The following is a 26,448-nucleotide window of genomic DNA, read 5'->3' on the forward strand; positions in this document are numbered from 1 at the left end:
GGGTTCATGACAACCTCTAACACATTTAAAATATAGATATAATTGAAAACACGTGTTAGGAAATATATCCTCTAACATATACCACTTTTTGGGAGATTCCAAAAACAAGTTATAGAAAGAGAAGGTCTTTCCAAGGTTTTAATACTTATCTTATTTTTGAATTCATCTGATGACTCATCATCTGCTTCCACGTCTTAAATTTATCAATAATCTACGTCATCGTCGAATCGTAGTAGCCTCACAAGATTCCAAAATAGACATCTATAGCTATCAGGAGTTCGATCCAGTCTAGCACAACCATCTCAACTGAGTACACCTTATCCTAACTTACTCGTTGGTATTATATCCAATAGTCCAACACGAACTCGATAAGAGCTCTAGCGTCCTTACATAACTATACACAATCCTACACTCTCCTTTCTAGTTTACTATAAACTCAGCTCTGATACCAACCTGTAACGCCTCCAAATCTGGGGTCAGTGGATTTGGTTGTCACAATGAAACCTCAATAAAATAAAATTCGTTTAATCAAATAAACAATTACCAGCAGTTGAAATATAGCATCTACGACCCCAAACTACACCACAATCTTTTCAAGTTATAGTTCTAGAAACAAGAATCCCAAATTTCCATAGATAAGTTTTTCACTTTCTCTTTTAAAACTCTTTTCAACAATTCCAAATCTCAAAATTAAACCCGCTAGTATAACTTCGAAAAGAAGTATACTAGACCCAATTATACAATAACACAACTAAAATATATTATTACAACTTTACATAATATAACTTACTCTAGTTCCGCAAACCTCGGACCAACCATATTCATAAAAGCTTCTTTCTCTACTTTCTCGAATTACACGGCTAAACAACGTCAATTTACTTCTAACTGGAAGGTTAGAGTTAAAATAGTCAAGTATGAGTGAAAGAAATGCTCAGCGAGTTGAGTATGACATATATATGGTCTTTTGATATAAAACCCGACATCTGCAATAGAGCGGAACATTTAAAATCCTAATTGCTGAACTAGAAAATTTAGTTAAGAAATTCAATAATTGTTTCCTCAATTGTATTCAAAATCCTTTTTGATATTTTTGAGAGAAAATGCTTCAGCAATACTTTGAATCTCATTAAAGATTAGAAATTATAAAACAATGTTTACAGGAATAGTATAAATAACAATATAAAACAATGATTATGGATTGAATCATAAACTTTATTCAAAACCCCACTCTTCACATTAATATTCAGTTTGGTGTTAACGTCAAATTAGATATTAATACTAATCTTAGATGCTCACAACATACCAATACTGATATTGAAGTCAACATCAATCATATATATAAATACCAATTTTTGATATTAACAGCAAATTAAATAAACTGAATCAAAACTGCATCTCACATTTTATCCAAAACACAAACACTTGATAAATCAATTATTATATGATTATCAAAACAATTTAGCAATTTAGAATGGAACCAATTACACACTATAACGTTCCTGGTGATCAGTCACGAAACAACACCGGTATCCCTCAGTCATACTGTAAATAGAGGGCATCCCGAAAGGCATATATTCGCCTTGTAAGATATTACATTTTCATATAATAGCTCACGTTGGACCGGTGTGTCGGCCACTTACGCTGTAACTAGTAACCATTCAATCTTAAAATAATTTAAGAGAAGCCGAATCAATCGACATCCTTAATAATTTAATTCCCCCGTTTCACTTAGGCAAAAATAATCTCAAAACAAAATTATTTTCTCAAAGTCTAAAACATTTATAAATCCAGCATTTTGGATATGTAAAACACTTAACTATTCTGAACATAGAATAACAAAAGAGTACTTGCATAAACAGAACTGAACATTTCACTATATAAAGCATTTAACTATTCTAGAATTAGAAAGTGGAGAAATACTTGCATAAAAGAGCTAAGTAGTTTAATATGTAAAACATTTAACTATTCTGAAATTAGAATAATGTAGTAATACTTGCATTATCATAACTAAGCAGTTTGATATGTAAAACATTGAACTATTCTGAAATTAGAATAGTATAGGGAAACTTGCCTTTGATTTTTAGCAGTTAGTCACACTCGCAACAACATAATTATCTCAGGCTGGCATCTCATGACCTCTATGTTTTTCTATTTCAACAATTCATTGATATGATGCTCCTGCGATTGCTAGAAGCCTGATAATTAAACCATTTAGCTATTTAATTCTTCATTCATTCTATTCGGTCTTGATCGTCTCGATCGACCCATATCTATAATAAGAAAATATTACTTAATCGTCTAAACGATAAATATCCGACGAACTGCGCGTCTAAACTGTATCATTTACCCGTACGATACCCCGCACATAAAGAAATAATTACACCTAAGAATAAGACACCGTGTAGGCACATAGCTCACATAGCGCGTAATCGTATATTTCATGTAACACAAAATTTGGATCGTCACAACATTCGACTCGGTATGTTTAAAACTGAAATTGAGTCGAAATACGACTTTTCGATAAGTATGCGACTCAAAAACGTTTACAAAACAAGTGAATTTTCGAAACAAAAGGATTTATTTCTTGAAAGTAGTTTTAATAGAAGCATAATATTTTTCTGAGTCTAGACGCGTTCGTTTCGTATTAAACGGATGAACGGTCTATTTACTTCAAATAAAATAAGAATAAATCAATTAATATTAATATGAATTGAATATTCAATACCTATATATATGTGTGTATATATTTTTATAGTTCAAAATAATACTAGTAGATTATTTGGCATAATTATAAAAAATTACATTTTATTCAATTATTTATAAATAAAATTAATCGATTAAATGAATAAATCAATCAAATAAATAAATAATCAGTACAAATTGTAAATAATTAAATCAAATTTGGATTTTTGGAATTGATAAGAGTATAGTTTTCTGAAAATAAAATGATTTAGATAGTTATTTATAATAATTATCTAAATAAAATTTTAAATTAAAAATCAATTTATAAAATAAAGAATGCATTTTTGGATTTATTATTAAATGCAAAAATGCAGAAACAGGAAATTAGGGTTGGATTTTGAGTTTGAAGATCAAACAGAAACATGTAAGGAAGATGACTAGAGTTCTTCAAGAACTCGCCAAAATCCGGTCGTCGTTCAAGAATTCGGCCAAAGTCCGGCAAAACAATACCAGCCTGGTTTCGCATGATTTCAGTCTGTTTTTAATTCAAAAAATATTCCACAATACACACCAAAGTATCTAGTAATCTCAGCCAAGCCAAAACAAATCGGAATCATTATTTCCTATAAAAAAACCCTGGAAACTCAACTAAAATCATCGATTTTATACGAAATCGAAGCTTATGACAACACCAATCAAACCCAACAACTCTAAGTAACAAACAAGCATCCAACAGTTCCGAAACTTAAAAAGAAATGAAGAACATAACCTAAGAACTCGATTCACTTATCTAGAAATAAAACGATACAATTATATATGTGAATCGATTGGAAATTAAGAGATAAATCTATTGGTATCATCAAAACAATCCAAAAAGTATGCCAGAAGAAACCCCCAAATTTTGGACATAAACCCTCGAATTGAAAATTTTACCAGCCGTCGTTTGATGATTTTGATGATGGATATGGGTATTATGGAGTGAGAGCTTCAGATTGGTTACTCATACATAAGATTTGGAGATCACAATCATTGTTAAAACTAGTTTGATTCTCAAGAACACATCAAGAACAAATTTTAGAGGTTTTTTCTGATTTTCTAAAAAATAAAATAAATATCTGATTTTTAATAAAAAGATTAATTATCAGAAAACTATATATATTTACATAAAAATATCCCTAAAGTTATTTGGGGTCTAATTATATCATTTAATAAAAATAATTATCCCAAAATAATAATTAACAGGGAATAATTTTTAATCAAATAAATACAAAAAATATGTCAAAAATTATCAAAAATTACGAATATTCCAAAAATGCAAAAATATAAAATATCTGAAAGTCCCACGATTTTAGAAAATGAAAATATAATTTTAGTGGGTTTTGACGTCCAATAGGGGTCCGGTCCGATCATTTTTAATAAATCGAAACATTTTCTAAATTAACAGTGAACTCTGAAAATGCATATAATGTATGCAAATGCACGCATATCGATATAAAATAAGTACCACGTAATAAACGCACTTTGACGCGTGTCCAAATTGCGTATAATTTCATATAAATACATTTTAAACATATAACAAATATCCAAAAAATACGTCGTTTTAACAGGGCCCCATATGCTAAGTCATAGCGAGCAACATTTTAAATAATAATAAACACATAATTATTCATTTAACAAGTAACAAGATAGTCGTTAAATAATATTTTTGAATAATTCCACAACTCACTCATGATTAAGGTGAACCGTATAAAGTACAAAATATATTTTTAGATGCGGATAAAATATGTGGCGCCCTCCAAACCCGGGTCAGAAGTTTGGGGTCCACACACACACCTTATTTATAACCTGCTTATAATAATAAAGATAAAATAACATGTTGTGACCCTATTTACTAACTACCACGGACCGCAACAGGTTAAAGTATGTACACAAGCCACACACACACACACTTATATTACAAACGTCCAAATCCCAACTATTCAAACTTAAAACTGAACATTAAACATTATTACAAACTTTTACAAACTTAAACTATCTCAAAAGATGTCAGCTAGCTTAACTCGATCAACCTGGACCCCTAGCTCTCGCACTGGATTGGGGATCCTCGCTACCAATTGGTTCCTTCTTAACTGGAAAAGAACATAAACAACATTGCACAAATGAGCTAACTAGCTCAGCAAGTCACAATGACAAGACTGAGAATAATGATCATCAAGTAAAAAGGTTAAGGTATCAAGTGAACAATGATTAATGATTTAGAATTGGATAATTGGATATTATATTTTTATTTTAAAACCAAGGTTAGGCTGCTGATCAGTCACGCGCTAACCCCGAGCAAGGCACACAGCTCTGCTCTAATTACTGGATCCAAGGCACACATTGGCCTAACTTGACCACCAATATGGTCTGACCATGAATCTGGTCCACAATTTTATAAAATAATCCAATTATAACATAATAACAGAATAAATAATGTAAATCAATAAACAGAATCATAAGCAACATCGGATGTTCAATAATAAGATGGTTTCAATCTTCACAAAGGAACAATATGGTAATTTCAAAGAATGGTTGTCAGGTAATGAAAGAATTGGGTAACAAAGAAATCAAAGTTTCAAGGTTATAAGAATTTGATATTTCAAAGCATAAGGTACAATGGATTGAATATGTAAGCAATCTGATTCAGTGGTTGGTATTTAGTTTGTATGTATTTGTGGAGTAGTATCGTATATCTGTGGTTCGTATTCGGGTATACAACAATCAATGGTTAAGAAAGAATAAGGTTTACGGTTCAAAGATCATTATCTGGAATCAAGGTTTAGGGTTCAGTGCTTCAGAGCACTTGCAACATAAAACAGGACTATCAATAATCTACAATATATCTTGAGAAAGTTCAGAAGACTTTCATGGTACTAGCTTGCTATACTTCACTAACTTTAAATCACAACCGTCTACTCCTCGACTATCTGCTTCCCTTTCCTATGCCTTGCCTCTTCTGCTCACATATCATAAGCATCTATCAATACTCAACTCATACAATTCTATTCGGTGTATACTTCTATCTACCCTTCGTTTAACCCAAATCCAACTAACGGATTGAAAGTTACGCTAAAAAAACAGATAAATATCGAATATATAGACCGACAGTCAAACAACAAGTCACATATAACACGTAGAACGTCAAACACTCAATGAAATTTCATTTATAAAAGAGTCTCGGGTCATAAACAAGCTTTCGGGTATTTAATATGATTTTTAAAACATTTTTCGGAATTAAAATGGGTCGTTGGATAAATTTTAAAGCAATAAACAAGGTTCGGTTGGTCAAATATGGCTTCAAAATAATTTTATAATAATTATTGAGCCTTGAAAACAATTTAAAATAATATTTTAAAGCTTGAAGCTATTTTTCGGAATTTTTAAATCATTTTTAAATAATTAAATCTAATTAAATAATTAATTAAAATCAGTTAATAATTAATTAAATCAATTAATCAATTAATTTTTGAATTAATTGACCAATTAATCAATTAATTATTAATTAAATTAATTAACTAATTAATTTATATTTATTTTTGAATTAAAAATAATTTTTGGAATTAAAATAATAATTTTTGGAATTTTCAGAAATTAAAAACGGATTTTTATAATTAAAATAAATAGAAAGTATAATTTTTAAATAATTTTAAAACACGAATCCAAAATATGCAAATTCTGGAAACCTGTGGGACTAAACTTCATCACCTACAAAAATACAAGGGCTAAACTGCAATTTTGCAGTTCACCCCGCCGGAAAATGACGGGTTCGCCGGAGAACTCGTCTCCGGCACCGTCACACCCTCACAACCTCCAGATTACATCTACAATTCACAAGAACATAAACCTGCAATCAAATCTCACAGATAACCCTTGGGTTGGCCGGAAAATGGCCGGGAAATTCGCCGGTTTCTGGTTACCCGACATAAACTTCAAAACACAACTCCCTTCGATTCAGGATCCTCTGTTAATGAGCTATACACCAATCGATTGCAAATTTCATGAGGAACAAAACCCACTATACCTCAACATCTAATAACTCCTAGAACAAAAAGCCCTAAATTTCAATTAAGAACATTCATACGGATTATAAACCCTAATTTTAAAATTCGAAAATTAAACTCAATTTTGAACATGTTATTGAACTCCAAATCAGTCATATGACATATGAAAAATCATCAGGAAAACAAGTTCTACAACATGCAAGCATCAAATCATTCAAACAATCATCCGTACAAAAATTCATATTTTTAATCATAATAATTCGAAAATAAATAAAAATATATAAAATCAACTTTTGATTCTGTAGTAAAACGAGTTCCAGAATCTGATAGTACTCCTCAAACCTTTCTATTTTGTTACTCGAGCTTTGAAAACAAAGATCACTAACACCTTCAAAAGCTGGATTGATTTTCAGAAGATTATATGAATATATGAATTTTCTCTGTAAAATTCTATAATTACTATTTGCAAATGATTTTTGGTATGAAATAAAATACGGTAAAGGCTATTTATAATTACGGAAAATTAGTATCCCGTTGGATCATTCCGGATATAAAATGGTACGTTTATTTATAAAAACAGATCTGAATGGTACCGGTTTTCGGGATAATTATCCAAATCAGTATAATTTGTACTGCGGTCTTGGTCTCAGCGCCTGGTTACATGTATTACGAGGTGATAATTGTAATAGTTTAATAAAAAGATTCCGTTTATCGAAAATACGAGTTATATTGATTTACCCAAACGAATAATGTATCGAAAATATTGCACCGGGACCCGCGCAGGACAAACCGTACACCGGATCGAAAAAGTCGAAACATGGAAAATGCTCGGAATATTGCAATTAGGTTAGGAAGGAGTTCTCGGAAGAGTTTCGGGTTGTAAAAACGTAAAAAAACGGGTGACGTCGGTTGGTTCCCGATTGTATAAAATAGTTTATAAATACTCGGAAAAAGAATTTATAGAATCCATATATTTCCTATAAAATGATAAATCAACATAAAAATAAATAGGAAGATATGACAATTATCTATATTTTATTTTGGACATATAAAATTAAAATACTCAATTGATATTATTTTTGAACATCCAAACATATATACCACTTAACAAATACTTCACAAAATAAATACGGAATATGCATAATATTTATTTATTTGCAAAATAGTTACACGATATATCCCAGATATTACAAAATACCCACTCGATCCCTAAGATTTTAAAACGAAGTCAACTGGCCGATATCGATAGAACGACCGACTTTTAAATAAAAATTTGGAATAGTTCACAATAACGACATGGATCGATACAACACTTAGCAATTAATACATTAAACCGTAAAAAGACACAACCTCATCATCAGGAATAAAATATTCATAATTTTATTCCCTCTAAATTGAAACAATTATATAAAATCATTCAAATAATATTAATATTAATTCCTGTAAATAGAGGATATCACACATGTTCTGTGTTTTGTGTGTTTATTTGACGACAAAGAGTGAGTTTTAACATAAAGTGAGTTTTGATAGAGCGTATAAACGAGAGAGTGTAATTTACTTTTTAGATTTAGTTTTTACATTTACTTTTGGACAAAATAATTGAGCGGGGTGTGCTTTGGTTTCGGGTAGCCCAAAATATTAGTCAAAATTTAACCGTCCAATTAGTTTTTACTTGCCGCCTAAATTTTCACTTATATGGTAATATTTATTGCAATAACAATCCTAACACATTTTTTTATGTTACAACAATAATTTGATTATGTTTATGGTAACATTGGTTAACCTCTGCTTTAACGTTAAAAAAAGATGTTACCTCGGATCAAATATTAGTGATGTAAGATTACATTTTTGCTTGTAACAGCAAAAAAATGTTGGTACAGACCATATATTATGTAGTGTGATTTTACTTCAAAAACAATTTCTAATGTCGTACTTTCATGAAATTTTATTATCATGGTTACTTTATATTTTTACTATGAAAGTGTTATTTTATTCATTGATTTGAGTTATACAATATTAAATTGGAATGTGTGTAATACAGGTTAAATATTGGTCTATGTTACTAAATAATGTATACTCCAATTATTTTAGTTATTTTTTGTAAACATGTTTAATTATTTTGAATAGTAAATATTATTTTTCTAATAAAAATATCAAGTTAATTTTGAATTCACGAACTTAGAAAATATTGCAAATTTATTAATAAAATTAAGACAACTTCCATATATTAATAATCGATAAAATAATAAATTCACTAATATAATATATTTCCTTCCATCACAACATATAAGAAACATGAATTTTTTCATAAATACCTAAGTTTTACAAAATTTGTACAAAATTATTATTATTTTTTTAAAAATATTGTAAAAATACGTATAATCATTTTTGCAACCACGTTTGCAACTTGAAAATATATATAAAAAAAATCAAAGTTACGTTCTGGTAAATTGAAATCATATTTACAATATAAAATGCTACATAAAATCTAATCTGAAATGCAACATAAAATGGTTGCACAACTTACATAAAATTATAACATAATTACAATATCGTATTTTTGCAAATATTTTCAGAATAAAATAGTATTTTTGCAAAAAAAATCAGAAGTTAATAAAATCGTAAATTAATTTTCAAAAAATAGAATTTTGATAAATTTCCTAATAAAAATAATATATTTTTAATTGAGATTAAGTTATAAACTCCTTAACGTTATTTTTCTCGGTCTCCGCCGCACTACCTACAAGATTTAACTGTAAACTAAAATTAAAAAAACAAGTTTATGAATTTGTTGGTATCCGACGTGGCATGAACTTGGTTTCTGGATCATCAAGTTTTATCTTGTGTTGATATAATATATTAATTACCACAGTAAACAACTGTTCTCACTCCCCTGGTTATCATCATCTTTCTTCTTATTAAACTTCCCCCAAATTTAATTAATCAATCTATGGCCGGAATTAGACTCCCGCCGGAAGACTCCGACGTCTCCTCGACGCGCCAACTGACAACTGCTGATCTGATCTCCGACGACGACCGTTCTGTCGCCGCTGATTCATGGTCTATTAAGAGCGATTACGGAAGTACACTGGATGATGATCAGCGTCACGCCGATGCTTCCGAAGCTCTCTCCGCTGTTCCCTATCGCACTGCCTCTGATTACAGGTCTCTCTCCCTCTCTCTCTCTCTATATATCTCTCTCCCTCTCCCTCCCTCTCTCTCTCTCCCTCTCCCTCCCTCTCTCTCTCTCCCTCTCCCTCGTGTAAATCACGCTTACTTATATGTGACTCTACGTGCTCCAATTCGTTTCTTTTATTTTTAAATTATGAATTACTTTAAATAGATTGATATCTATGATTAATTTCAGGTCGAAAATAATAGTTCTATTTTGCTTTGTAAATCCTTGCAAAATGAACTTAATAAAAATTTGCTAGTAGTGTGAGGTAGTTTGATATCATAACCTAGTTTGTTTAAGACTAGGTGCTGACTTTTGTTGCTAATTTCCGATTAATTATGATTTTTTTTCTAGTTAAGAAATGCTGTATATTCATGATGGTTTAAGCAATTAGGGTTGTTATTTGAGACTTTACTAGGATAAAAGTATGTTTTGAGTACTAGAAAGACTAGAGAGCTTTGCTAATTTTGGATGATGTATAAGCAGTTCTGACAAGGAGGAGCCTGATGCTGATGCTGAACCAGTTTCATCGATGCTAGGGTTTCAAAGTTACTGGGATGCTGCATATGCAGATGAGTTGGCAAATTTTCGAGAGCATGGACACACCGGTGAAGTTTGGTACGTACTTCTAATTAGTGGTGTAGCCATAGTAGGGCGAGCTTACACCGTGGCTCACCCTCGTGAGATTTCACTCTACTCTTTTTTTATTTATTTTATTGGATTCATTACTTGAAAATAAATATTCTCTATTTACATGTCTTATGTCTACATTAAAATTTCATTTGCACTTCTATTGTAATGATTATTAGATGACACTATAAATAAATGATATTATACACCTTTAAACCAAAATATTAATGAGTCAGGCCAGGATTTGCTCCCCCGGACCAAATTCCTGGCTCCGTCCCTGCTTCTAACCTTATTGTTTGTCTGCTTCATGATTCTGTCCTTGATTCTTCGAAAAATAGATGAAGTACTCAATACTTAGTGAAATGAGTACATCATCATGCAAAACTGGTAAAGAAAAAAGCGGATTTTATTTCTTAGACATATTTGTTAAATTAAAATTTTGTTTCATTTTATAGGTTTGGGGCTGATGTTATGGAAATGGTTGCATCCTGGACTAAAGGCTTGTGTAACAACATAGCTCAAGGTCAAATGCTTAATCATGTGAGTGATGGTACTTCAGTAACTTATGAACATGGTGAAAAGGATTTGACTGACTGGAGTGTGCTTGATGTTGGGACTGGTAACGGTCTGCTGCTTCAAGAATTTTCTAAGCAAGGGTACTTTTTGTAGCTTTCTACTATTTTACCTGTTGTGTTTGCATGTTTTACAGTTCTATTTAATCAAGAATGAACAGTCTTCCCATTTCAGTATCGATTTTATGTTTTTAACTTATAAAAGTGTCTTCCTAAGTCACTTTTTTCTCACAGAAGTAAAAAAAGGTTATCATTGCTGATTAGCGATTAATACTTAATAGTTAATAGAAAGCCTTGAATATTTTGTAATGTTAAAATTATACTCCCTCCATCCCATTTTAATAGTCCCCTTTGCAAAATAAAAATTTCTCAAAATATTTGTCATGTTCTTTAACTCATGCAAATTTTATAGTTTCAATATTTACTAAAAGGCCATTCTCATTAATGCCCTTGTATAGAATTTGAAAATGCACATTATTTAATGTCCTTTGTGTGTATATATATAAATGTGAACATTTACTTATCTCTTGAAATACATGTAATTAATGTAATGTGGTAAAACTAAGTTGGATAATGAAAATGAGAAAAAGAACATTGCAATTTATATTTCTTAATATGTGTGAAATTTGCAAAGTGGACTATTAAAATGGGATGGAGGGAGCATGTGATGATAACTACTCCCTCCGTCCCTTCCAGTTGTTATCGTTTCTGGAAGAATGGCTAGCACACATCTTAAGATGAACAAAAAATATAGTTCTATAACTTTTTAAAAAAAAAATTCTTTTTCTGAATAAAAGTTTAAACATCTTATTTCTATTAAGAAAAGGAAAATTTTGAAAAAAAGTTATAGAACTATACTTTTTATCCATCTTAAAATACGTGTCGGACACTCTGTTAGAAATGATAACAAATGGGTGGGACTGAGGGAGTACTTCTTTCTGTTCATTTTACTATGTTTAGATTGGCATTCATGTATTACTTTGATTTTCTATGCCACTTACAAGTATAAAATAGCAACTTTAGATGTTTCTGAACAAAGACTGAACATGCCAACTTGAAAATGTCTCGGACCCTTTTGTGTAGTTCGGGCTCACCCCATTGGCTTCAGTATTGAGAACTACTTGCCTTGGAAGTAAACAAAAGCTGTGATTTTTAAAATTTCTCCTACATCAGCTCTGATATTCTGATAAGCTCATTAGCTCAGTAGAACGTCAAGTTACTCAAGAAGAATTAAAGGACTGAGCTCGACCCCTTCTTCGACAGGCGTTGACCATCTTGGACTAGCAGTACTGTCGTACTTGGAATATATCAAAATGTGCTACCTGAAGTTCGATGTCTAAATAGTAATTTTTGGCTGAAACTAGAACTATGTGTATTCTTGGTTCTGCTATACCTTTTAAGGATGGGTCAGTTTAGGTTCATGAATTGCTCTATAAGGGTATTGGTGCAGGCTGTTTTCTAGTACAAGGCTACATGTCCCAACTATTGTTTAGTTGCTGCTTGCAAATTTGTCTACTTGCCTATGTGTAACTCCATGTCAAGCAGGATATAATTTGGAATAAGGATTTATGGAATAAACCTATGTTACTCGGACTCTTCATTTTACCTTCGAGTACCCTTGTCGGACACTCGATTCTCGGATTTGGACACTTATTTTAAGCCAAAAATATGTATATTTTTCAAAATGTTTCCGAGTTCAATACTTGGACACATGTCCATGTCGGACACCTTTAGCCGAGTCTGAGTAACATAGGAATAAACACAAAGATAAAGATTAAACTAGGCCACTAGGGTGATTTAACCGCAGAAGAATTACTAGCACTAGGAAATTCCTGACGCGGAAGGGAGAATTATAATGGATCACGATCCATTAAGAAAGAGACTCAATTCATTATGGTATTGATATAAGAACCACTCCGTTCAGCAAAGTCTACGATAATATGCGGGGATTACAATGCTGATGCAGGGAAGAAAAGTGCTTATAAATTAACCTAATGGACTAAGGCCCAAAGCTAAAAGGTTTTTTTAAAATAAGCTAACATACTTGTCACTAGTCAACAAGCCAGTTTCAGAGGGTCAGAGGGTCGTCAGAGGGTCAGAGGGTCGACGTGCAAATTGGTTGACTATCAGTCAACTAATCAGATCTACTTGTACGTCAACTGGTGCAATTCAATCCAGATTGAATAAAATGAGAAAAGTACGTATTATTTAAATCCTGCTCAAAAAGCACCGAATTTGTCTTATTGTCCCTTTTATTCTCCATTTAATTGAAACGTATATGTGTGTGTGTGTTGTGTTTTGTGTGTATATATGCACTTAAATGTATCTTTGTATATTGTTTGGGGTAAAAATTTATGTTTATAATTAATTTATCTATTTTGTAATCAATTACATATGGAAATGTTGGACTTTCTTGTGAGAAACAACCTATATATAGTGTTCTATAACTCAGACGAGTACTCGGGGAGTACTCGGACTCAGACCTATTTTCGATCCGGTTTTGGTGTACTCGGCCATAACTTTGTTTTTGCTTGACTCGAGTCAAACTCGGGCAAAACTCAGATTACTCGGAAAAAACTCGGTTTTAGAAAAAAAATTGAAAAAAAAGAGTAATGTTCCAAAGAAAAAACTCGTAAGTGGGTACTAGTTTGTAACAAATAAATACAACTTTTAAGTATTTTTAATGTTCAAATGATTGTAAAAGGCTAGCCAAAATAAGAAAATAATAATTAATTATATTGCATATTATTTATAAAATATTATATGTTTAATTTATACTAATTTAAAAGTTACCGATCATTTAAAATTTCGAGTTCTATATCGATTACTATTTCGAGATACTCGAAAACATAATTACTTATCTTGTATATCATTTATTTATATAATACTTTTAAGTTAAATAAATATTAAAATTAAAAATTAATATTTTATTATCCGAGTTTTTAACCGAGTACTCTTTCCGAGTACTCCCGAGTACTCCAAGTACTCGTTACTCCATGCCTTCGCCGAGTCGAACCGAGTACCGGATTTTTAGAACACTGCGTATATAAGAGATACATAATAATATATTGTTTGGTCAAATTTTATTAATTCATTTACTAGTCCACAAGCTGGACCTCCGTCAACTGACTCGACTTCTCGATTTATTTATCACTCCCTTCATTTTCAACTGTAACCATTTCTTCCTAGGATGCCCTGACGGATAAAAAACTTAGACTACAAGCCACAGTACTGGCTTTCCTACGAATGTTTACCATTTGACCGGGGAAGTCCTAGGTTTTACAACAATATGATCCATATGTTGTCAGAGATAATGTGTCTAGAATTGAGACCATTCCTTATGAATTAACTATATATTAGTGTTAATATGAAAGTGGAGAGTTATAATTTCCGTATATAAATGGCTTATTTTTGCCAAAACCTAATATTTTTATCGCCTAAGAATCTCATCTCTCACAATATTTTGAATTCTATTATTTCTGAAGCTGATAAACACAGAATCGAACAAGGGACTACTGGCAGTCCTATCCAAGCGTTAATAATTTTTTATTGGGAATTAGATCCCTTTTTGTGCTGAAAGCAAATAAAATGTGCTTTGGGAGGACTGCATATAATATTGCAGCAAAGAACTTATTTCCGCATCCTGATAAGGCATGTTGGGATGATAGATATCTGATTGGGCTTGCTTTAGTCACAATGCAAACCATGTTATCTACATATCTAATAACCATCTAGCCCATATCAGTGAGTGGACGTCTGCTACTTGTAATGCATTTTTATCCATGTAGTTGGTAGCAAAGGCCACTCAAGTATTAACTTCTTTGTGATCCTTAAGTTGTGATAAGTTTATGGATGGCTGCGATGAGAAGGCTTCGTTCACATACATTTAATGAATCCTGCGCATTGCTCGCTGATGCTGCATGCAAAATGTGTGCATATGTCAAGGTATGCAAGATTAGGTTCTCTGGGCAGGAGGAATTAATTTTGGCTGTCAATTTTTAACTAGATCTGACATGTGAATTGATTATATACTAGGTCTCATGAGATAATTAAATTTCAGACAGATCTTATTTTTAAATAAACCCTTTTTGCCACTGTAATCGCGATGAAAAAGAAAAAAAAGGGCAGGGAGGATTCACGTCTAATGGGCGTATTACGGAATAATTCCTGACAATGTTTTCTACCTTTTTATTTCCTTCATTACTTTGGTTCTCCAAATTATTTTTTTTTTCATTCTTATCGACATGTGATCGCTTCTCTCTGTTTTTATGTACCTTTTGTTTTGTGTTTGATTTACGTATTTGTCAGTTGCACCTTTTTTTCTTGTGATCAAAGGCCAAGGTTAGTGTAATTTGGAATATTTAACCTTGTAATATTAATCATGTGATCTGATTTTTTAAACTTACATTTCAATTATATCAACTTATTAATTATTCTTTCTTGTATAGATCATCTAATTAAGTTAACCATATAACTACTGGTAATTACGAGTTGGTTTAACTTTAAACCCTCAAAAAGCCACAAAATACTGCACTCAGAGCCAGCAGAACTGACAGTTTATGGTTTTGATTTTTAATTGACCATTTAACTAATTTTTTTGCATTCTTATGTATATTTTATCATATACCTTTTCTAATACTTTAAATTTTGTACAAAGTAACCAATTATATATATGCATAATATTAAATAAATATATCAAGTATATTGTTTCTTCCCACATTCTTAATTTATTAATCTCTCTTACGTAAAAGCATATGAATTCTATTACGTAAGGTTAGACGTATTTTGAGTGCTAGTAAAAAGTTAATAATTTTTAGTATCTGACATCAACTAGCAATCTTATTTTGATTAACATAGATTTTAAGCCATTAAAACCATTATGCTGGATAGCTGGGTGCAGGTTAATCGATTTGTAGTTCATGGTTTTGTTTGCAACTAAGAAAAAACAAAACTATACGACTTGGTTTTGAATCAACAACTAAAAGTTGGACTAGTTAGAACCGTTATCACAAGAAATACATGGAGATCTTTAATAGTAATATTTTGCGTGTGCCAAAGTCTAAAACCAGAGAAACTTGTTGTTTTAGAGAGGTTATGAATATTAACTATTAATTTATAGAGGTTCTACTGATTGTGTTTGTTTTCCTTGTGTAGACCATTGTTGTTGGAGTTGTATAAATATAGCGGGCTTCTTTTATGAAGTGGGCATTTTAATTTTTGCAGTGAATTAATGTTGTAGGGAACCTTTGTGCTTTGGTGTATATGTTGTAGTTTTCAATTGTCTGCGATCCTCTTGTTTTTCATTTATAATAATGCAGTTTCCTATACTAGCCACCTATTATTTGTACGCGTTAAATTTTGTATGCACTTGTTTACAATGTGCAATGTGAATCTCATCTTAATTCTTATGTTTATATGATATTAAGCATTATACATTACGGAATCGGGGTTGATGCTCCCACATCCATAGCATGAAATTGTCAAAATTGTTTTGCTATTACTCATATCATATGGCTAAAGGTCTGAACCAACTAGTGCATGGTGTTCATGGGTGCAGGTTCACGGATCTTACTGGAACTGATTATAGTGAAGGAGCTATTGATCTTGCTAGAAGCCTTGCTGATCGTGATGGGTTTTCCAGTCTTAAATTCTTGGTATGACAACTATATGAAGCCAACTGTAAATTGCAACCATTCCACATCTATATTATTTTCCACACTTATTTGTTGTCAATCTGTTTAGGGGAAAACTGCTCATCTTTTTTCCAATCTATCTTTTCAGTTTTTTTAGTTCTTGCGCCTTATATACTAATTTTTGTCATATGCTAATGAAATTTGTAAACCAACTAGTTTTTCCAAAATTCGACATGAATTCTCTTTTGTCTGCCATAAACAGAATAAAAAGAAAAGTTAGTAGTCCACTAGAAATTTAGATTGAAATGATAGGTTCCAAATTTTTATTCAGGGCAGTAGCACACAAACATTCCAAGTATTAGTTTTCGAAATCACATCTGCTACATCAGTGGCGAAATAGTTTTTGTTTATTATATTTGTAAGACATTCATGATATAATTGTTAATATTGAAAATTAAATTGTTCGTCAGTGTTGTAATTCATATGTACCTGTCAGTTTTTCAGAATGATTTTGTTCTCAAAATGACAAAAAGTGACCTATGTTCTTTTTATTTAGATATGAAGGAGAGATGGGCCATTTATAGGAATAGTCTGTGATCCATTTGAAGTTGATGGTTTTAGTTTGTTTACTAGTTGATGGTTTATAGACAGTCCTCTAAAATAAGACAAAATAATAAGCCAAAAAAAAGAGAAGAAGACAGACATAGTGGGGAATTGCCCAAGTCCATAGAAGTCTATAAATGTAGCTGAGATCAATAATACCACTGTGTTTGTCCTTTGCGTGAATATGTGTTTTATATAATGGATATAACCAGATTGGTGTAAAACGACTCTTCGTAATTACTGCATTTTGACTGCCAGACTATCTAGTTAGTTTGTCAAAGTGGCTACCTAATTTGTCTATGAAGCAGTAGTTGGGTTTGCACAGTGTCTTTTTTGTTAGAGACACACGAACGTCAATCCCATATATCTAAATAAATATATTGTATTATAATCCTCTCCTAACATCTCTTACTTTTAAAATTTGTATTAAGTAGAGACACACTGTGACTGTGCAATATGAACGGCAACAATATACAATCTTAATTCTAAACTCTCTTATATTAAGGCATATGAAAACAATCAAATAAGATAATCACCTTGTCTCTATTCCGTTGCAAAAAAAAAATATCTTTTCCTTTTTGTTTTGTCTTTTTAGTAACAAGTTATCAATTATTTTTGGGTTTTTTATTTCTTACATTCAATTTCTGCTATGGTTTGCAGGTGGATGATGTACTTGATACGAAAATAGATAGGAAGTTTCAGCTTGTTATTGATAAGGGAACTTTAGATGCCATCGGGTTGCATCCTGATGGTCCTATCAAAAGGTGGGGAACCAAGTTGTGAAATGTGGACTGTCTTCCTTTTTCCCCATATTGACATTGGTTATGTTTACTGTTATCATGCTTCCCAGCTCTTGCAATTTCTTATTTCTCATAATAATCGGATTGTAGAATAATGGGGAAGAGCTGTACGTGTGTTAATTTTGTCCTTCCCTTTATCTCAACTATCAAACTTGTTCTATTAACCTGATTAGTTTTTGAACGGATTGAGAAATCCGGATACTAGTACTGAATTCAGATGGCAAATTTCAGGATCATGTATTGGGATTCAATCTTAAAGCTTGTAGCTCCTGGTGGTCTGCTGGTAAGCAATCTCAAGAAATTTTTTGTGCTCTAATTTTATGAGAAAGTCGGCCTGTTGTTTGTGCATAATTTTTCGCATCATTATTAACAATTATTCTTCTTTTTTCTGGTTTTTCTATAGGTAATAACATCATGTAACAGTACGAAAGATGAGTTGGTGCAAGAAGTGGATAATTTTAACCAGAGACGGGCTGCTGCATCTCACGAGTCTGAGGCTCCGGTGAACCAAGAAGCTGGCATTAATCCTCCTCTGTTCAGCTACCTTGATCACATCCGTTCGTATCCGACATTTATGTTTGGAGGATCAGTAGGATCGCGTGTTGCTACGGTAGCTTTTCTGCGGAAATGAAAGGTCATGTATGTGTTTCTGTTGCGTTTGTAGGGAGTTTGCGAGTCAGTCTAAGTATGCGTGCTCGTATTTTGGGAGATGGAAATGAAGGAAGGGTGCGTGCATGACTTGTTGGGAATTGTTAATTTAGTAAAAAATATTTATGTTATTGGTTTTGGTAGAAAGATTAAGTCTTCCATATTTATGAATTAATTTGAACATGTGACTGTTGATTATACTGGCTAAACTTCTAATGGAACTCTTCCAAACAATTTTCGGATGGACTACAACTCTTAATAACATTAATTCCCCCAATATTTTTTTTGTTCTCCTCTCTTCTGGTTTTTGCTAAATGGTTTTTGTTTGTTAACTTGCAACTGTTGGCAGCAGTTCACCTAAAAAGGGGACTAGTTACAAGTTGTCAAAGAACACTACATCACCTCTTACTGTAGTTTATCTACAGATTCAATAACAGTTTGATGTTTATAGAGGGTCTTTTATAACATTGAACACGGAGTAATGTTACATGTCACGGATTTATCAAGTAAATTTTTTTGTTCGCTGAACTCGTGCCCGATATCAATTACATTCAGTTGGTGAACAGCTCATACGACATGACAGCGAATCCATTACATTTGGTTTGCGGACAGCTAGCGACTACACAACGGCAATAGTAACATTTGCACATTTTTCTCACATTTCATAAGTTTGTCACCTTTTAGTTGTTTGGTGTTTTATTGTCCATTGGTATAGTGTGCAAAACCTTAAATTCGTCAAGTTTATAAGACTGTCTTGATCTATAAGGGGATGGTATGTATAATTTGAGCAGCATTTGACGGCCTTACCAGAGTTTTATTTGTTGTTTCCGGCTACATCTTTTAAACTTTGAAATTGTAAATGGTTCTATATATCATGAATCAGAGGGTGATGGCCAAAAATACTTTTTTTTAAAATCTGTAACCGGAATACCCGTTTTTGAAAGATATGGCCAAAAATACATTTCTAATATGCATTTCAAAAATGGGTAAGGCTATTATGCATTTGACAAATGAGTATTATTTTAAAAAAATAAAAAATAAACAAAAAATTAAAAATTAAAAAAAGTAAATTCCTGATACGCATTCCTGGCGTATCATGCTTTGTAAAGGCATGATACGCATCTCACCAATGCGTATCCATAATTATTATTTTTTTTTTAATTTTTTTAATTTTTTATTATACAAATTGTCCATTTCTAAAATGCGTATTAGTAATACCCAATTTTAAAATGCGTATTAGGTAGGTATTTTTGGCCAAACATTCCAAAAAATGGTATTCTTGTCACAAAATTTAAAAAAAGAGGTATTTTTGTCATTTTTTCTGAATTAGACAAAATGACATTGTGCGTTTTATTTACAATTTTTTTTATATTGTGCATTTGTGCTACATATCGTAGAATTTGTATAAGAGCTCTGACATACTCTCAGTTCAAGCTCTTCACTCAAAAATTGAGGAGGGAGAAGTAAAGTTTTGATCCAATAAATTTTTAAATCGCTCTTAATTTTAAGAGTCCAATCTCCCTTCTCAATTTTAAGAACCAAATTTCACTCTTAACTATTATTTTATTATATATTCTAAACAACACTAGTTTTATCTTTCCACTTATTTTCGTTTTTTTGTAAATTCAATATATTTTTAAAATAAAAAATAGATTAAGGAGTTAATTTAAAAAATATTGTTGAAGATGAGTACATATTAAATTGCTAAGAGCCAATACTATAAATCAATAATTAATATATTATATAAAGAGGGAGCAGTTGATTGGAGATGCTCTAATTAAATTGTAGAGAACAAACTTGTAGAATGTGTGGACAGATATATTGTATAATAACTTTTAGAGAACAAACCAGTAGGATTAGTGGACAGATTACATGTAGAAGAAAGTAATAAAAAAAGGCTCTTTATACATGAATACATGTAGATGGAGAAATACAAAAAAAAAAATCATGATAACCTGTTACAAACAATGTCACAGCTTCAGATGGAGGAGGAGGGAAAACATGCATAACAAGAAAGTACCAAAACTAATAGCAAGACCAGCAGTTCCAAAAACCAAGCCAATCAGATCAAAATACTGGGACAGCGTTGCTTGTTTTTTGTAATGATCAGAGGAGTAAACAGGTGTATAATTCCAGCCTTGCTCACTTGTGCAACATCTTTCTAGTCTCTCCTTATTTCTCACTTGTTGCATTCTTTCTCCAAGTATTCTCAAGTTTGCGTCTACCATATTACTTGATCTCCCTGCATAATTTTCATCGTAGTTAAGGCATGCATACCTACGTGTGCGAGAAATTAAATTTCCTTAATAACAAATTCATTTCAAGATCATGCATTGAACTGATGAAATATAAATACCTTCATCTTTATAATTTTGAGCTCTGATAACTTTTAAGGAGGATCTCCGGGAGTTCCTGCAACGCAGCTTGAGAGAAGGTCTGGGTAATAACTCACGGAAAGAATACGATGATGACGCCATGTTAACATGATTTATGTTGCTGGTATTCATCGGAAATGTTGGATGCATATTCAGAAGATGCATATCAGATTGCATGTTTAGCAATGCAGATTCTTGCAGATGAGTTTTCAAGCGGGAGAGGCACAACTCTTCTCTCTTCTCACCCACAATATATATATATTTATTACCCTTTCCGGGTCAATGAGTTTAGAAATTAAAAAATAAAGATTTAATGGATACGGCGGCTAATTGATGGGTTCCAGAAAATCTAGAACCACCCTCTGAAAACCTTAAATAATTACCGCTACAAAACAAAACTAGCAGCAAACTCAAAATAGGGTGGCTCTCAAATTTAGTTTGTGCACTTCGTATGAGTAATATATAGAACTTATCATAGTCGGGAGTAGGAATTAATAGATTCAAATATTGATTTCTAATTTATTAGACGATTTTTAAAAAATCAGATAACTTGTCAGTGATTTATTAATGATTTATTGATAATTTAATAAATCGGTCAAATATTTTTAATTAATTTATCAATAATTTTTGAAAAATCAACTAATTTATATAACCGAGATCATATATATACAATTTAGTCAACCAAAAGGCTTCATTTAAAAAAATACAGATAAATTAGAATAGGTACGTGCACAGTTGCAACTTGACTGATTCCTTAACGTACGTACATTCGTTTTTTCTTCCTATACAATTTGTATAATATTTTTATAATAAATTTTGAATCTAGATGTGTTGTTTTCTTGTTTTTATCTAGCAACTAGATTAAAATCTGATACAACGTGTTTAACGTTCAGATAAAAACGACCATATTAAAAAATAGGATGTTATGCAGTTGTAGCTAATTTGTTTTCATTGTACATGAAAAACTTTGTTCACATAAAAATTAATATTAATGGAATATAAAGTGGTGGTACATATTTAATAACTGAACGATGTCGGAGGACAAGACAGTAGTTGTTGATGAATATTCCAAATTAGCTTGTAACATAGACGATCATGGGTTGTTTAAGATATGTTCATTTTAAATTATTATAATTATATTAGCTATAAATCCGTCCGATTAAAATGTACCAGCAGCCAGCCATTTAACAAGTGACTGATGACATCATAATTTAAAAAAATCTAAAGACTAATAACTGCAATTTGAACTAGTTAAAACAAATAAGAGAATTGCAGATGCAAGATACTAAAAATTGTCAGTTTTAATTGAAGAAACAAGAATTTTGGTAAAAGAAGATTGTGAATAACTTTAAAATAAAATAATTAAATAGTATCTCATGGCTCATGACCAAATTCATTGATTATATTAGTTGTTCATGCCGTTTTTGTGCAGCAAACTCATTTGATAAAAGCAGGTAATCTGTATATAATACAGTCCGGGCATTGTCAAGTTGTAGTAGTAGTATTAGTATTATTATTATTATTAGTAGTAGTAGTAGTATTAGTATTATTATTATTATTATTATTATTATTATTATTATTATTATGTCGGGCAACGACTCTAGAGGACAGATAAAGGTCATTTTGTTCCCCTTATTCGTGTTCATGTAACCGCTGCCGTCGTTCCCGCCGGGCTGATTTAGATTTTTTTTAGAGGATATCGTTAAATTTGGGAAGGTACACTCTTATTTTATAATTTGTATGAGGATTTTTTTATATTTTTTCAGGTATTTTAACAGTTATAAAAAATGTAAAAAATAAGTTCATTAAGATTCTTAAACTGTAATAGTGTAATACAATCCCCGATTTGAATCCTTCTAAAATTCAATACCTAAAATTTTACTCTTATACGTGTATATACCGGATAATAGAGAAAAAGTTATATGGAGACCACATTTTCATCGGAGACCTTGGAGACCACGTATGTTTTTCAATCAAAACACTATAAAATATATTATTTTGTGAAGTATGTTTTACGAGTATCACTAATTCATTAAAATTATTGAAGATCATATAAGTTTAATAAGTAGAATGTGTATGTTCTGCAAGCTCAACAAATGTTCTTCAAACTTAACATGTTTTGCAGAATAAAATATTTTTGTAATATTTTATATGCAGTACATATATGATATTCAAAATTTTGAATAAAATAAAGATCTTTGTATAGCATGATTCGCAAAATAATATGTTTTGCAAAGTTTTTATGCAATATTTAACTTGCAGAACATAAGTGGTCTCTAAGATCTCCAAAAAAAAGTGGTCTCCATAGAACTTAATCCCTGGATAATATACACAACAAGTGACGAAGTCAAAAATAATGTGCAAGATTTTCAAAAGCAAAAAACATGTGTATAACCGGAAGAATTCGATGTCTTCCTCTGTTAGTTTAAAGTTTTAGACGAACGGTTTACTTAATATGATATTAGAGTTATTTCAAAAAAAATATGATATTAGAGTTTGTTAATTTCATGGTTTCTGATGATGTCTCAACAGAATGGATTAATGCAACAAGAATGATTCAACAAAACTTATTCGGATGTTTTGCAAGTCTACAGATAAGGATTAGGGTTTTTATGTAAATCTTGTTTACCTGGATAAATATCTTTTAAACTTATCTCCAACAAACCCTATCTTATAAACCAAGTTTGAATTATTCAAAACCTATCTTTTACTTGGTTTATCTATTTCAAACAAACTAACAGATTAGCTTTCAAGATTAATTCAAATATTTTCAAACAAACTTGTTTTCAAATCTTATCTATCTTAGCCTTTGTTTGAAAATATATCTATTAGAACCTTGCTTATAAATACAACTCATTATTTCAGATTTGTGGCCAATGCTTTCACGTTAATATTTTATCATCTGAAAACACCTTCTTGTTCTATACCCGAGATATACATCCAGTTAAACAAGAAGTCTAGTTTGAGTTGTAGTCTTTCACATTCTATTCTTGTATCTGACAGGTGTGTTATATCACTTGTCCCGGGTTGTGGGAGTTTGATTACAAGAGGAAGGCCAAGTAATTGTGTGCTAGGTAGCTGTGTGCTAGGTAGCTGTGTGCTAGGGAAATGTTTCTTTCAAGTGGGCCAAGTTTGTAATCAAGGAAAGTTTGTAAGTACTTTGTTTTAAGTGGATATAATACATTCTTTATGCTAGTTGGCATAGGGACTTGGATGTATGCCATAGACTAGGTGTAGGGGCCGAACCAAGTGAAAACTTCTGGTGTTTTTACTTATTAAGTTTTCAGCATTCTGCATTTTCATTACTGTTATTTACATTCTGCAGTTAATTGAGACTATCTCATTCATTGTCTCATTTGTAAAGGGACTGTCTCATTTGCATAAGAGACTGTCCCATTTGCCTTGACAGTTAGAATATAATATTATCTATCGAGACATTGAATTTCAATTGGTATCAGAGCATGTGCATTTAATTCTTTTTTTAGTGTTTATTTTCCTAGCGATCCATGACTCAACCACATAGGTATTCAAACAATTATCCACCACTGCTTCATGGTGCTGAAAACTACAATGACTGGAAGTTTCGAATGAAAATCTTTCTCCAGCGTGATGCATTCGAATGGGATGCTGTAGAAAATGGTTTTACAACTCCTATGAAAGATGGGAAGCCAAAATCCCTCAATGATCTCTCTCCTGAAGAAGTGAATGCAATGAACTTCAATGCTAAAGCTATGAACTCACTTCTCAATGGCATGGTAGCTACAGAATTAAGAAAAGTATCAGCATGTACTACTGCCAAACAAATCTGGGATACGATCAAAGTCAGCCACGAAGGCACGTCTAAGGTACGTGAAGTAAAATTAAGTATGTTCACGAGTGACTATGAAGGTTTCAGGTTGGAAAGAGATGAAAGCGTGCGAGATGCTCAAGGGAGATTTCTGACATTGATGAACTCTATCTCACTTCTGGAAAGGATCATTCCTCAATCTGAGATCAATAGGAAAATCCTCAGAGCAATGCCAAAGAAGTTTGCTCCAAAGGTTACCATTCTGCAGGATTCAACACTGCTTTCGACTATGGACACTTTAACACTGTTCAGTGAATTGAAAGAATTCAAAAATCAGCTACACAGATATGATGAAGAAGATGAAACTCCTCGTAAGAAAACTCTTGCACTTAATGCAGATGCAGACGAATCTCCTGATGATTCTGATGAAGAGATTGCTCTTCTAACAAAGAAGTTTCATAAATTTCTTACCAAACGGAATGCCTCCAAACGACCTATGAAGTCACAGTTTCCAAAGAAAGACTTCAAATCTAATCCGAGCAAGGAGAATAAAACAAATCAAAGCAAGGACACTTGTTTTGAGTGTGGAAAGAAAGGACATTTCAAAAAGGACTGCTACAAGCTGAAGAACAAAAAGAAGGCATTAATTACTTGGAGTGATGATGAATCTGACGTGGAGATCGATTCAGGCGATGAAGTTGCTCGACTTTGCTTTGTAGGGCTCGAGGACAACTCCAATGACAATGATGAGGTACAAAATATAAAGTATAATACAAATATATCTTTATCGATGTTGAATTTGCAGGGCTAGGTTAAGAAGCTAAAAGAAAAGAATGCTTATTTAAAATAAGCATTAAGTGAAGTTCTTAGTGAAATGGATGACCCCATGAAGGAGGAAGCTTTGGTTGCTGAAAACAAATCTTTGCTTGAAAGGGTTTCAAAACTTACTGAAGAAAATCAATATCTCAAAAATGAGATTGAGATGAAGGATGTTTGTCTTGAAGCTTTGAAGAAAGAGTCCATCTCTGTTGATCCAGACACTGTCAAAAGAAACAGTATTCCTGATCCCCTGGTCCCAGAATTAAAGCAGAAAGTAGCACAACTTGAAAAGGATTTGGAGAAATGTTTTCATGGAGAAGGAACTTTGAATGCTCTTCTTGGTGAACAAAAATCTTCTCTTGATAAAGGAGGTTTAGGATGTGAATCAATCAAGAAACGTGCATTTCAAGGAAGTTACAAGCGAGCTCATATGAAGTATAAGATGCCTTATGAGAAATGTCGAGATTGTGGCAAAGCTGGTCACCCTACATCTGAATCTAGATTATGTGGTATCAAGGGCCACTCCTCTAATTCATCTTATAAATCGTCTGCTAGATATAAATCTGCTAATACATCTGTCAATATTGTTCAGATGTGAACTAAGAAATCAGATAGACATTTACATAAGATTTGTGATACTAACCAACCAGGACCCAAGGTTAAGTGGGTACCTAAGAGATAAAG

At 31.9% G+C, this 26,448-nt stretch overlaps 1 protein-coding gene and 1 long non-coding RNA gene across 2 annotated transcripts; one reads left to right on the forward strand and one right to left on the reverse strand.

Moving 5' to 3' along the window:
• Positions 1 to 9,594: 9,594 nt before the first annotated feature.
• On the forward strand, positions 9,595 to 19,029 carry LOC141717891 (uncharacterized). The gene is made up of 7 exons (XM_074520125.1): positions 9,595 to 9,887; positions 10,384 to 10,515; positions 10,983 to 11,183; positions 16,657 to 16,753; positions 17,996 to 18,099; positions 18,367 to 18,418; positions 18,539 to 19,029. Exons 1-7 carry the CDS (start codon positions 9,673 to 9,675, stop codon positions 18,764 to 18,766), a joined length of 1,029 nt encoding a protein of 342 aa, XP_074376226.1. The 5' UTR covers positions 9,595 to 9,672; the 3' UTR covers positions 18,767 to 19,029.
• A 1,551-nt stretch (positions 19,030 to 20,580) lies between these two features.
• On the reverse strand, positions 20,581 to 21,566 carry LOC141716696 (uncharacterized). Its single transcript, XR_012573294.1, has 2 exons — positions 21,140 to 21,566; positions 20,581 to 21,025 (listed from the first exon to the last, which is right to left on the reverse strand). It is a non-coding gene; the product is annotated as an uncharacterized LOC141716696 (long non-coding RNA).
• Between the last annotated feature and the right edge of the window lie 4,882 nt (positions 21,567 to 26,448).

Source organism: Apium graveolens, chromosome 4 (assembly GCF_009905375.1).
Source record: "Apium graveolens cultivar Ventura chromosome 4, ASM990537v1, whole genome shotgun sequence".
Lineage (NCBI taxonomy): Eukaryota > Viridiplantae > Streptophyta > Magnoliopsida > Apiales > Apiaceae > Apium > Apium graveolens.